At 39.2% G+C, this 14,521-nt stretch overlaps 1 protein-coding gene across 1 annotated transcript in view; it reads left to right on the top strand.

The window, feature by feature from the left end:
- Nucleotides 1–14,521, top strand: part of tlcd1 (TLC domain containing 1) — a 45,861-nt gene that overhangs the window by 12,847 nt on the left and 18,493 nt on the right. Inside the window, exons 2-3 of the mRNA XM_043718393.2 lie at nucleotides 1,969–2,051; nucleotides 11,594–11,676. Coding sequence (XP_043574328.1) covers nucleotides 1,969–2,051; nucleotides 11,594–11,676 — 166 coding nt within the window. The remainder of the gene's footprint in view (nucleotides 1–1,968; nucleotides 2,052–11,593; nucleotides 11,677–14,521) is intronic.

Genomic DNA, 14,521 nt, shown 5'->3' with positions numbered 1-14,521 from the left:
ATCCCTCTACACCTTTCTTTCTTCTGTCCTTATCTCGCTTCTCCTTAAAACAGAGCTATGATGGCCACATCAACTAATTCCTCTGATAGCGAGTTCTACATTCTAAAACCTCTCTGCATAAAACACATTCCTCTTAAATTTCCTGCTCATTTTATTAGAGACCACCTTATTGCCATTGCCCCTGGCCCTGCCCCCATCTTTTTTACCTCTGCCCTATAAAGCTCTTCAATAATCTTGAAATAGTCTATCAGATTTTATCTTTTATTCTCCCCTTCTCTCATGAAAAGGCTTCCATCCTGTTCACCCTTTCCTGGTAGGTGTCAACTGTCAGTCCTGGTATTGTTTAAATAAATAATTTTTGCACTTTCTTCTTTTTGTATAATATGGAGAGTAGAATTAATCACAGTACTCCAGCTGTGGGCTAACCAATGTTTAATGCATGTTCAGCAGAACATTTCTGCTTTTCACCTTTATCTTTCTGGAAACAAATCCAGAGCTTTGTTTGCTTTTTAGTGACTTTATTGTAACTAAAATGATATGTTTGCATTCCAAGTTCCATATTTCTATTTAACCCCAATGACTTCTGATTCCCTTGCCCAACAGAAATCTGAGACTGATGAATTTGTAACTGCCTTCTTTCAAAAAAAAAAGGGCAGGTTTTTGAATCATCCCCACTTCTTTCGTGTGCCAGGATTGGATTCACAATACTTCATTGCTTTCTCTTCCAAATAATATTTTTTTCACAAAGATCTGTAATACATTCATTTTACGATACAGTAAATGAAGAGAGAAAGTCTAGAGTGAAGAAAAATTGGGCTTTATTTTGCTAAAGTGTAGATGGGCGAGGTGTGATTTGATTAAAGTCTATAACATCCTGAATGATCTTGACAAAGTAGAAGTGGAAAGGATGGTTATACTTGTGGGAGGGTCCAAAATGAGGGTTGTTATTTTCCTCTTGAGTTGTGTTCCTTTGGAACTCTGCATTACATGCCAGTGGGGGATGGGAACACTGAATACTTTTAAGATGGCTGTAGATAGATTCTTGTTGGGCAAGGGAACCAGACGTTATTGGGGTCAAATGGGAATATGGAACTTGGAATGCAAACGAATCAACAGTGAGCTCAGTGAAAGATCGAGCAGCTTGAATGGCCAACTGGCCTACTTCTGTTTCCAGTTTGTATGTCGGTATGCCAGGGTGTGAGAGTGCACAAGTGCAGTGAAAAATCTTGTAATTATCTGGATGTACATAGAGAATTAGAACTTGACCTAATTTGGATTTGCAGGAACATGATTGCTGAAATAAAATTAGAAAGAGGAGCATGCAGTTTACATAAAGTATGTGTTAAATAACACTGCAGTGTGTAAATGAGTTTTACATGGAGTCTCCAGACTGTATAGTCAACATCGAGAAAAATGATGCAGAGAAACAGAAACCGATAAGCTTTGGCTACTGTGTGCTGAGAAAGGACTTATGATTTGCTACAAAAAAAAGTATAGTAGTGAACTAGCTACTGCCAACATTGAGTTCAGATCTCCACAACAGCCAGTTCATTTCATAAAGGTTGTTATTTTGTATAAGATAATAGCTGTGAATACTGTCAGACTGTCATTAAAAATCCAACTCATTCACTAACATTGATCAGGAAACCTGCCATTTCTGCCTGTTTGGGCTTGCATGTGATTCCAGTCCCTCCGTAAATACTGCTTGTTCAGCATAGTCCACGTTGCAAAAGCAAGTTACATGAAAGAAATGGAAAAGTGCTTGACAGTAATGATTTATGAAGCATGAGTTTACAAAAGAAAATTGTCTTGTCATAAATATCACTGGTTGTTACTACAGAAGGTATAGTCACTAAGCAGTGCAGTCAAGTTGCTTTATCAATTTTGCAGCCCTGCAATAGCAAACTTGGTTTCTGTAAAACAAAATTCAACAGTGTAACATGTCTTTTTTTTCCCCCTCTTTTGCAGCGTATACAACTCTCCTGAAATGTTAACTGAATTATTAACGTTCCACAGTTCCTTTTCATACTTGCTGATCTGTGTTTCCACGGGTAAGAATGTCAATCATATAGAATGTTGTGCACAGTATGAAAAATAGTAGATTTCGTCCGAAGTTTGTTGCTTGTTCAAAGCTTGAGACTGCAATGTACATCACTAACAGATCTAACTAGCAAACTTATGACTCTCTTTTAATGCTATGGTGATCGTGAAATAACTTCACAACTAAATTAGGAATTCACTATTGTTGAAACTTTCCTGTTATAGTGGAGTCAAAAAGTTAATTAAACTTCCAGTCCTATGCTGACATATTGCTCAAAGTTAGTATTCTACCTGTTGCCTTGTAGTTGTACTGTTAAGGAAACAGATTTCTTTATGAAAGCAGCAAGTTTATAAGTTTGGTATTATTCAGAAAATACCGAAACTAATCACGGCCGAATAACAAAAACTGTGCTGCAGCTATGTTATTCAATTTATTTTCAAGAAGGCTCTCAAAAACATCTTCCAGTTTTAGCAGTATCTTAATTGGAATCTCACAGCTACTTGTTTTTAGGGAGGTTCACTGGGTGTTTCCACTCCTTTATCCATTCCACCTTATCCCAGCTCTGGACTCCTCAACAAAATTTTATCCTGAGTCAGTAACTCTGCTGCCAGGACAAAGTCATTCTTATCCTTAGGATAAATGCCAGGAAAAAAATGTACAGGGAGGCTAATTTCCAGATTCCCAACTGAATTAATGGCACAAGAAAGGCTATTTTAAAAAAATCAGCTGGATGCATTTTGCAGAACTGAACCAATGCAGTTTGACTTAAACTGAAGTGGTTGGGAATAAATTGCTGTTTACGTCTGTGGAGAAACCATATTGAAACTACATGGGACAGCACAGTGACTTGGTTGTTAGCACTGCTGCCTCACAGTGCCAGGGACCCAGGTTCGATTGCACCCTCAGGTGTCTGTCTGTGTGGAGTAGCATATTCTCCCCCTGTCTGTGTGGGTTTACTCTGGGTGCTCTGTTTTACTCTCATGATCCAAAGATGTGCAGGTTAGGTGGATTGGCCATGCTAAATTGCCCTTAGTATCTAGGGATTTGCAAGCTGGGTGGGTTATACATGGGAAATGCAGGATTACAAGGATAGCATACGGCACAGGGGTGGGGGTGGGGGGGGGTTGGGTCGGGTCTGGGTGGGATGATCTTCAGAGAGTCGGCGTGGACTAGATCATAGAATCCCTACAATGAGGAAGCAGGCCATTCAGCCCCCACCGATGCTCTGAAGAGCATCCCACCCAGACCCATGTCACCCAAGGCCGAATGGCCTGCTTCCACACTTTAGGGATTCTATGGTTCTAATTTTAAAATGTATATGTAATCAAGGACAGACATTGGAAGTAACTGCGCAATCCTGGCCACAACCAATTAGTAATGGCTGGAATTGAGAGAGACAAATGAGCCTTGGTGATGAGAATCCTGCACAGTGGTCTGTGGGCAGCCTGACATCCAGACATCACCAAGTGGAGAATACATAATGGCCAGGGAACTGCTTGAAGCCAGTGACAACCATTGCATGAGCTTACATGGGAATTAGATTTTAACTTTTATTTCAAGTCTTTTCAATACTACTGTAGTGAAGAGGTGGTGCCATAGGTTTGAACATTGGAGGTACATCATTCTTGCTTTACCCCCAAGCTCCATTGACACCTTGAAATCATGGCTCTTTGCTGATATTATGGGATCTAATAAATTGTCTTATTCCAAGTTTGAACTTTGATCTAAAGGCCTTTATAAAATCCTTATCATGCATGAAAGTTTCTGGTCTTAGTGATTTACTTTAAACCAGCGCTTTTCTGGTTCATCCGATGATTTTCCAATGTCTCTCGTAGAATCTTGAAATGCACGTAGAACATTAGTTCATAACAAAATCTTTCAGCCTTGCTGATGTTGCTCATACCCAGAGAACCAATACAAAAAAAAGGAGGACATTTCTGGTTTAAAACATGAAACCTGTTTTCACGCCCACAAAACCATTCAGAGTGTAAACCAAACTGATGATCGGGGATCTGCTGATGTAAAGATGTACCTTTTCAACATGAAAATGATAAATATTTGAAAGCAGATAATATTGAAACATTTTAAGTGAGGATTAAATATTGTAAATAGCAACAGAAGTCATTGCATGGAGCTTGATTTTTTTGGGCTAGCCAGATGACCTGCAGCTTCATTTAGATCCTGCTTTTTTCATGGTTTTGATATTCTGATTAGTAGAATAAATTTAAACCATTTTTTTCACCCTGAGGGACCTTAGCATCCTAATTATGTATGACTTATGTGTCATTATACAAATACAAATTTATCCTGCTATCACAAAATAATTTTAGGTTTAAACTGTTGCTTTTGAAAGTTGTTTTGAGAAATAATAGTAGGATGATTGCATAAAACCTTGTTTGTTGGTGCAAAGGTAATGCTGTGGATAGAGGCTTTCCCTTTGAAATTACTGCTGATGGGCTGTCACAGTCCGTCATTCTGTGACAGATTTACTGCACTATTAGAAATTCAAGATCAACATTTTTGAGTCAAATGCTAATTCAGTGGCAGGTACAGTTAAGCGTGAAGTACATCTGAAGAGAAACAAGATATGCTTCTGTGATAGCTTTTAATTTTATCAGAACTGTCTATTGAATTCCTACTTTACAGACCCCATAACCATACATCATCAGGCAGCAGTTTCAGTGCAGCCTTGGGCTTATGACAAAGAGTCATGATCTTATTAAATGGCAGAGAAGGCTTGAGGGGCCAAATGTCTGACACGTGCGACAAGTCCATATCGAACCAAATTATCCTTCAGCCCTCAGTGGGCTTTGTGGCTCTCTAAAATAAAAGTGAATTAGAATTATCGCTTTTGTTTCTATCTGTTCTTGGAAGTTTGTAGAGTACAAGAGCAGGCTAAAATGGTTCCCACTAAGATTGTGTTACAGACGGGAGTGATAGGATCACCCAATCCATCACTAAACATGTTATTCTATCATATTGATCAAGTAGTTGCAGGAGCTTTCATCCTAATTCTCCTAAGGTTAGCTGCTCTCTGTCAGCATTGATTTTAGTTCCTACGTTCCTGGCTAGGTCAGGGGAATACTCCTTTACTGCATCAATTGCTTCCTGTTCTTTCTCAGGAGCATGTTTGTTTCCATTCCTTCCAGTCAAACTCCATCACAGCATCTGTTCTCCTTGCTCTTCCTTTATAAAGGACCACCTCCCACTGCACTTAAAACAACACAAAAACAAGTTACTACAGACACTGAAAATCTGAAGTGCAAACAGAAAAAGCTGGAAGTATACAGGAGGTCAGGCAGCATCTTCAGAGAGAAACAGGTCATGCTTAAGATTGATGATCTCTCATCAGAGTTGAGAAAAGAGTTCAGCCGAAGGGTAATTTGAGCTGAAATGTTAACTGTGTTTCTGTCCACAACAAGTTCCATTCTGGCACAATGCCGCTCCATGCTGGTGTTCTGAGTTAAAACGCCCACAGCTCTTTCTAACTCGTAAGGCAATTCTGTTTCTTGCAAGAGAGAAAAACGTAAAAACACTTCATTAACAAACTTTTTCTGTGGAAATAGGTCACCGAGGGGGAAAAGCAAAAGTGAACTAAAACAAAAGAAGGAAAGATTGAGTAAACATAAAAAGATCAATTTCTCTGGGTAAAAGCAATTAATGCAAAGACATGTTATGAAAGTAGTAAGAGAGAGGAAAGGTGATTAACAAAGCAATTGCAGCTTCACAAACAGCCTGTTTTCAGATGAAAGTACATACTTTATAAAACTGCTTGAGCATAGAATGTAATGACATGTCATAATGACACAAATAGTTATTACTTTACAGATGTTATTCCTTTATATTTACACTGAACAATTTTTAACATTTATTTGTTCCCATTGTTTACTGTTCCAGAGGAGAGTTTATAATACAATAATAGTTTTAACAATATGATTATAATGAAAGGCTGGAACTTTTTCACTGGAGTGTAGGAGGTTGAGAAGTTTATAAAATCGTGAGGGGTGTAGATAGAGTTAAGGTTGGCCTCTTTTCCCTAGGATGGGGGACATATTTTTAAAGGTGAATGGAAAGAGATTTGAAAAAGACACAGGCAATTTTTTTACATAGAAGATGGTTTGCTAATGGAATGAACTTCCTGAGGAGATGATGGCTGTGGATACAATTGGATAAGTACATGAACAGGAAAGGTTTGGAGGGATAGGGACCAGGAGCTGGCAGATGGGACTAGTTTAGTTTGGGATTATGTCTGGAATGGACTAGTTTGGACCAAAGTGTCCATTTTTGTGCTGTATGACTCTATGAACCTATGAATCCATCTTTAATAATTTACTTAAAAACAATATATCTCTTTTGGGCAACATAATTAGGTCACTTTTCAATTATCTCACTTACAGGGCGCTTCATTCATTTATAGTGGTAATCTGGAATTTTTATCTTAATATTTTTAACAGTTTTTTTTTTAAACTCAACAACCTCCTGAAGGCCGTGAAATGCCTATTCACAAGATGAGATGTTGTTTCTCAAGCTTACCTTGAGCTCCATGGGAACAGTATTGAAGAGTGAGGGTAGAGGGGTCAGTGGTAGGAGTGGAATACAGAACTAAAAGCAATTTGAGGACATGCTTTGAGGGCAAACTGGATGGAGATACTGTAAAATGCAATTGCTCCATTTCTCCAATGAGTAGGAGACTGCACCATTGAGTGAATAGAATATATGAGAATGAAAAAATTACAAACGAGTCACTGCTTCACTGGGAAGGAGTGTTCAGGACGTTTGAATGGCAAGAAGGGAAGAGTTAAGTTAAATGTAGTAGCACCTGTACTTTCATGTGAAAGTACCAAGTGAGGGATAGGGCATGTTTAGGACTGAACTTCCACTAAGGATAGGGTCCCTTCAGAAGGGAAAGTCCGAAGATGATCTGTTTGGCGGACGCTGATGGGATGGACAGCAAGGACAAGAGCTTTCATGAGGGAAAGAGTGAGAACAGAAGTATGGAAAACAGGATGTAAACAGTTGAAGACCCTATCACCTTGGTTGAGGAAGACAGATCAGATTTGTAAGAATGTACTGTCAGAACAGACTCAGCAGAGAAACTGAGAGGCCAGAATTCTAACAGGACTTGGTGTGGGGCAGTATTGTGTGATGATGTGAAGTAGAAATAGCTGTGGCAGGCAGTGGGTTTTCAGTGGATTTTGGTGGATAGTCTATCCCCAGAAATGGGAAGAGGAAAGTCATGGAAGGGAAAGAAAGAAAGAATTTGAGAGAGACCTTGTGAAGACAAGTAAAGAGTGAAAACTGGAAGTAAATGGGATTAAACTTTCCAGTTTGGAGAAAGGGCAGTAATAGCACCGATGCACTCATCCAGGCATCAGGAGAAGTGAGGGACTCCAGCAAAATGTGAATAAAGAACATTCCACCTCTCCTATAGAGAGGCAGCTACAGCCTGGACATGTGCAGATTCACAAAGAAACATCTTTTACTTGAAGGAAGTGCGTGAAGTTAGAGGAGATAATGTTCCATGTGAGAATGAGTTCATCCAGTGGAATAAGATGATCGTAGCTGGAGAGTGGTTCTTCTCCATTCAAGGAAGGTACAAATTGGGAGCTGGAGCAGTCCATTTGGCCTTCAAGCCTGATGTCAATAAGATAGTGGCTGATTTGATTATGGCCTCAACTCCACATTCCCACCTACCCCCAGTACCTTTGACTCCCTTGTTAGTCAATAATATATTGATCTCTATTTCAGAAGTTTCACTGACATTGTCTCCACAGTTTTCTGACGAAGAGAGTTCCAATGACTCAGGACTGTCTGAGAGAAAATAATTCTCCTCATTTTAATCTTAAGTGGGTGGCCCCTTTAAATGAAATTGAAATCTCTTAGCACATTCTGTAGAGGGTTAAAGGTGTAAAGAATGCAGCATCCCTGGTGAAAAGGAAATAGTTAAGTCTAGGAAACCATAAACTGCTAAAGTGGTGGATAGTGGTGAAAGAGTTGTGGACGTACAGTACAAGGAAAGAGACTAGACGGGTGAGAACCTATAAAAGAAATCAGTTGCATTGAGGATGAATAGGCTGAAATTGTGTGTCTGGCAGGACCATACAGTTTGTGGGTCTTGGGAAGGTGGTAGAGCAGTCTGTATGGAGTTGGGAGCTGAGAGGTTAGAGTTTTTAACAAATGTGTCACTGGTTTTGTGGTAAAGAGACTCATTGAAATGTGGTAACTATTTCAATGAGTCTCAAAGGCATGGAACAACATTAGCTGATTTTACTTTGATAGTATATAAAAGTTCCTTCAAACTATTTTTACAGGACAACTCACCAGGACTTCTTTGGCAGCACCTTCCAAAAGTGCATTCTGTACTACTGAGAACAAGGGCATTAGATACATGGGAACACTTCACCTGCAAGCTCCCCTCCAAGCTACTCATCATCCTGATTTGGAAATATATCGGCATTCATTCATTGTCACTGGGTCAAAATTCTAGAATTCCCTCCCTAACAGTACTGTGAATGTATAGGAACAGGAATTAGGAGCAGGAGTAGGCAATTCAACCCTTCGAGCACACACTGTGATTTCAAATGATCATGGCTGATCTTATCCTGGGCTCAACTCCACTTTTCTGCCTGCTCCCCATTGTCCTTTATCTTGCTTTTTATCAGAAACATATCTGTTTCTTTTTTGAATCTGTTGATTGCTGTCTGGGGCAGTGAATGTTACATATTCAAAACCCTCTGAGAGAAATAGTTTCTCCTCATCTCAGTTTTAAACCACCTCATCTCACTTGATATGTATGACCTCTTGTTCAAGGCTGTCCCAGAAGGGGGAACACCTTTCCAATGTTCACCTTACCATCTCTAATGTTTGCACCCATTAAGGACTGAAGTGATTCAAGAAGGCAGCTCATCATCCCCTTCTCAAGGCAATTACAAAAGGGCAGTAAATGCTGCACAGCCAGTGATGTCCATATGCCCATGAATGAATAGAAAAATGAATGCAGCAAATATATAGAAATGTAGTAAATATACTTTTCATAAGCTTTTTGTGCAAGAACAACTGAATCAGATAGTGATTTTATGGTTTACTGGATCTTCCAGGGTTATAGTCAGTGTATTTGGAAAATATTCAGCCAGAGTTATTTTCTTCGAAATTGTTTGTTTGATGATGTTATTGATCTCTTGGTGATCTGGTGTTCAGAAAGTAATAACTGCACACTGAGCCTTGCTGTTAGCCAGTCCAACTCAGAATATGTGGTCTCCCTCTTTATTTGTCAGATGAAGAAGACATCCAATTTTCAGACCATAACATGCTTAGGAGCAGATGTAGGCCATCGAGTTTGATGCATGACTTTGAGTAGAGCTGTTACCGATAGCAAGAGGTACCCACATCTAACTCCACCCTGAGTATTATTAGCAGTGCATAAGTCATTCATATTAAACTGCTGTTGTTTGGAAAACAATCCTGACCTAGTTCGAAGCATCCCTTAAAGCAAAGTCGCAGGTGAAAGGGGATTGTAAGAAGGTGAATGGGACAGTGATATTAGAGATTTCAAGACAACCAGGAGATTAGGGCCAGACCAAAAGCAGGGGCGTATGCTACCCGACAGCAGTAGTGTCAGCCAGGTACCCAAGCAACATATTGAACAGTCAGGACCATACTGAGTAATAAGAGATAAGGAAATTGGGATTCCTAGCATTGGACAATCCATAATAGTTAGGAGTTCTAAACTGGAAAGAATGAGGTGCCCACGTTTCTCCCAAGTGAGGTGCAGCAATCACAATAACCCCAAAGATATTTTTGCAGAGTCTGGACCAAATACTCCAAGCAGATATATTTACAGACAGTGTTGTTTGACCCAGAGTAACCCAGTGGCTGAAAATCACCACAGGAAGCTTTCGAATAGTCAAGGTTATGAATGAAGACTTAAGATTAGTATGCATCTTTGTGTCCTATAATACCTCATCAATAAAGGCCAAAATACCCAAGTTTGCTGCTGCTTTTAAAATTTGGGGTTTTTAAAAAATATTATTTTTGTTTCCACTGATCTTCAGTGAGTCATTTTTTCAGCATTTGGCATGAATTCGTAGCTTAACCTCGGCAAACTGATGATAATATCAGATACATTTCACAAAGTCAAATATGCACCAAGTTCATGTTTCTCAGAAACCACGTTTGATAAATTGTTATTTGAGAGTGTTTGAAATATGTCACCAGACTCCCTGAAAATTCCTTTCAGTGTTTACCATTTTCTGCTGTAGTTAGTGTGAACAGCTTGTTTAACTGTTGGAGTTATCACAATCAGTTTCTATGCTGTCATGACACAATACTCAACATTCGCATTCCTGTCCTGCTTTAGCCACATGCACTGTTCCTGCCTCTGATTTTTTTTTTTGTGTGTAGCCTGTTTATTCCACTACACAACAGATTACTGCGTGTTAGCACACCTTAATGGCATAGAGGAAGCTCTGGCTAACAATTTGTTGGAATATTGAAGGATGGCTGCATTAACTGAAAATGGTGCTTTCGGTGGAAAAGTTAAACTGAGGAATTGTAGTCAATTAATCAGATGCAAGAGATGCCTTAGTACTTTTCCAAAAAGAGCTTAGAGTTTTCTTGATGCTTTAGAAAACCTCCTTCAACACACACAATCAAAAACAGAATCATGTACCTGATTTGCTTTTGTGGCATCTTTGCAGCGTCCACAATGGCTACCATGTTTGGCTAAAAAAATGATTCAGGGCTTGTGCCCGAAATGTCGACTCTCCTGTTGCCTGACCTGCTGTGATTTTCCAGCACCACACATTTTGACTCTGATTCTCCAGCATCTGCAGTCCTCTCTTTCTCCTTTTCAAAAAAAAAATCAAGTCTACACTTCAAACAAGAAATCACTTGTTGAACTCCCTCTGGACATGATAGTAATGCACCAATCAAATGCAAGTCCTATAACTCTGGTTCAAATATAGTTGAATCTTAAACACTAAAAATCATGGAACAGCCCATGCTAAGTGCATAATTAAAATGCATGTGCATTAAGTAAACTGGGAAGGTTTCAGCTGTTTATGTAACTGGAGTTTGGTGGGGCTTTCTTCTCTCATTTGAGTGCTTCCAACTTTATTTTTCTTGAAGACTGTGAATCTTGCACAATGGCAGTTCCTCCCATATCAGCCAGTGGTCACTGAAAACCTAATTCAACGTGGCTTTCACTGTTACCTCCCAGCGATGTCACCAGAGAGCTATAAGGAATGGCAAACCCAACCATATCAGCAGCCCCATCGCTCCCCCTGTTAAGAATACCAAGCCCAGCTGTAGCAAACTGCACTCCACCCTAAACAGCTATTAAATCAGTGCAGGTTCAAGCCTGAAGCTTCCTGGTCTTCTGATTTCACATCAGCTGATGAATCTACTTACTAAACAAGTGGGTGGGAAACATGTTTTTGCATCTGTTTTCTTGAACCATTCAGTTACATTGTGTTCCACCAATTTTAGTAAGTACATTATACAGCTCTAGTCCTTTGTCGCTTTTATATAATAATTGTGAATTGTTCTTTTCAGGCTATTTTGTCCAAGATGTGGCTGATATCATCATGAATGGCCAGTCTAAAGCATCATGGGAGTTCCTGTTACACCATATGTTGGTAATTATATTGTGTAGCTTCAATACTAACCCAGCAATTCAGATCAGCTTTTAAGTTAATTTTCTTCAAAAAAGTATAAATTTTATGCTGGAAAAATAGATCGGTTCTGTGAGAGTTGTAAAACTAGATTTTATTCTGCGTTAACTATTTCTCCCTTGTGCACACATGCTCCATATTGAGAAAGCATCAGTTGTTATAGCAACTGACAGTATTATCTACTGTTGCAACACAGGGGCTAATTTTATGAGTCACGCTGTCAGTGGGGAGCCATGCCTGCCAAAAACACACATCCAAAATCAGGGAATGTGCTGCACAAAATATTTCAAGCCTTTATTTTAGCATCTCATCCAACAACATGATTTCTGTCTCTTTTGTCTTCCTGCGTTATCTCTCCTTGGTGTTCAATCTTTTCCTGCCCAGTTTAATAATTTCTGTCTGTACACTACTCCTAACAACAAAACATTGGTGTCCCTCTCTTCTTCACTCAGTTTTTTTCCTTCCTTTTATTAATTTCATGATATGAAGGGGGAATCTGGGAATTATAATAATAATCCAGCAGAGAGATTCATAAGTGTATGTTGTTTACTTCAGTGTTTCAATGCTGCCAAAAAAAATAGCCACCTTCACTGTTTGCTGCAAATTATAGCAGATATATCCAAGTGGGGGAAGGGTGTATTTGGAATCTGGTATGTTCAGAAATATAGTCGTGCACTCTGTGCATTGTGGTGGGGATTGCGGTTGGAATGGAGGAAAGGACAGGACCTGTGTGCATTTCATGGGAATGTTTTTAGTGCTTGTTTTGTGATTACATTTTATTTATGTCTGTTTATATTCTCATGCATGAGGAACTCTTATAAATTTCTCTTCACTGAAATGTGGATGGAAGCAAATATAATATTTTGGAATGTGGTTATGCATTTTATAATGATGAGTAATTTTTTAAAAAATCAGATTTAAATACTAAACTAAAAAGCAGAGCTAAGAAGTAGACCAGTGGTGTTCATTGGTCATGACACATAAAAGATTTAACAACAGGAAAAAAATGATTACAAAACAAAATATTACCACTGAAAAGGTGTTTTGTGCTCAAAGATTTAGTTCGCTCAGTCATATGACTTATAAACTAGTGTTATAAACATTAGCATTCTAAGTACAGTGTTTCATTGCTGTAACAAAATGTTTAGATATGTGGCTGAAGTATAATTTTAGGCTTTGGCAGGTTAAGTGCTGACAGTCTGTCATGTAAATTTCAACATTAGTATGTAGGTTAATCATAAGATCACTGCAGACTGGAATGTTACAGATTAGCCAGGCTGCAGATAAATTTACATAATGACAATCAGCCCTCAGCAAGACATTGAAGAAATCGCTAGAAAACAGTAAAACCATTTTGCTTTATGCACTGAAGATGAATGAAAAGGCTATTTAATACATACGCCCTTGTGATATTAGTAGAATTTGAACAATGCTATTTCTGTTATCTTCCAAAAGAGCAGGAGACTAATTTGAAAGCAGCTAGATACAATGTAGTTCAGGGCAAAATATCTAATCAATGTCAACATTCAGCTCTTAAAAGGATGCTCTGCAAATATTAAATGTCTAAATACCACAAGTTTATTTTTTTCATTTTATGCAGTTAGTAGTATATCATGACCACTGAGGACAGGGAGAGGAATTCTGATTGGGATGAGCAGCATTCTCTATTTATATTTTAAATAGTTGAAGTAGGTGTGGCTATGCTCCATGTGTAATGACCACTTGTACATCCCCAGCCGCCCTCCATCCTCAAAGGTTGGTATTGGCCACGCACCAGCCTCACCGCATTATCATGTATGTCTCCAGGTCATTTACGACATAGTTGTTCACTTCAATACACCACTTTGGAGTTCACCAACTGCCAGGCCATTTAGTGTGCAGGGACAGAGACCATCTCACACATGGTGCACCTTAATTCAGAGCTGACAGACTCACAGTATTTCTACTTTTCATTGCCTATTAATGCAGACAAAGGCCAGCCAGCTTATCATGGTTGTCAGCAATGACTAGAGGGGTGGGTATGTTGCTGCACAAAACTGTGTTACGTCAGTGTCACAGATACAGAAAGTGCCAGCAAATTGCGTGACAAACACACTACATGGGAAACATGCTCCAGCCAATTGAGCTAACTGACCTACATAATAGCCAGGCTTTGGCTGACAAATGGCAAGTAACATTTGTGTCACAGGAATGCCAACCAATTACCATCTCCAACAAGATAGAATCTAATCTTTGCCCTCTTGACACTCAATGTCATTATCATCATTGAGTTCCTAACTATCAACATCCTGGGGATTACTGAGAAACTGAACGGGACAGGTCATACAAATACCATGATTCCAAGAGCAGTTCAGAGTCTAAGAATCTGCAGTGAGAAACTCATTTCCTGATTTTCCAAAGTCAGCGATCACATGACACCATGTTATAGTCCAACAGGTTTATTTGAAATCATGAGCTTTCAGAACGGAGCATTTCACCAAATGAAGGAGCAGTGCTGTGAAAGCTTGTGATTTCAAATAAACCTGTTGGACTATAACCTGGTGTCATGTGACTTCTGACTTTGTCCATAAGGACATAAGACATTAGCAGCAGAAATTCGGCCATTCAACCCATCGAGTCTGCTCTGCCATTCAATTATGGCTGATAAGTTTCTCAACCCCATTCTCCCGCTTTCTCCCTGTAACCCTTGACCCTGTTGATTCTCAAGCACCTATCTATTTCAGTCTTAAATGTACTCAATGATCTGGTCTCCACAACTTTCTGTAGCATTGAATTCCATAGGTTCATCACTGTCTGGCTGAAAAAGTTT

The sequence above is a fragment of the Chiloscyllium plagiosum genome, unplaced genomic scaffold, assembly GCF_037043375.1.
Source record: "Chiloscyllium plagiosum isolate Xiang-an unplaced genomic scaffold, Cpla_swu_hap1 HiC_scaffold_31, whole genome shotgun sequence".
In the NCBI taxonomy this organism is placed as follows: Eukaryota; Metazoa; Chordata; class Chondrichthyes; order Orectolobiformes; family Hemiscylliidae; genus Chiloscyllium; species Chiloscyllium plagiosum.
The sequence above is the reverse complement of the archived record's forward strand: the minus strand, read 5'-3'. Positions and strand labels throughout refer to the sequence as shown.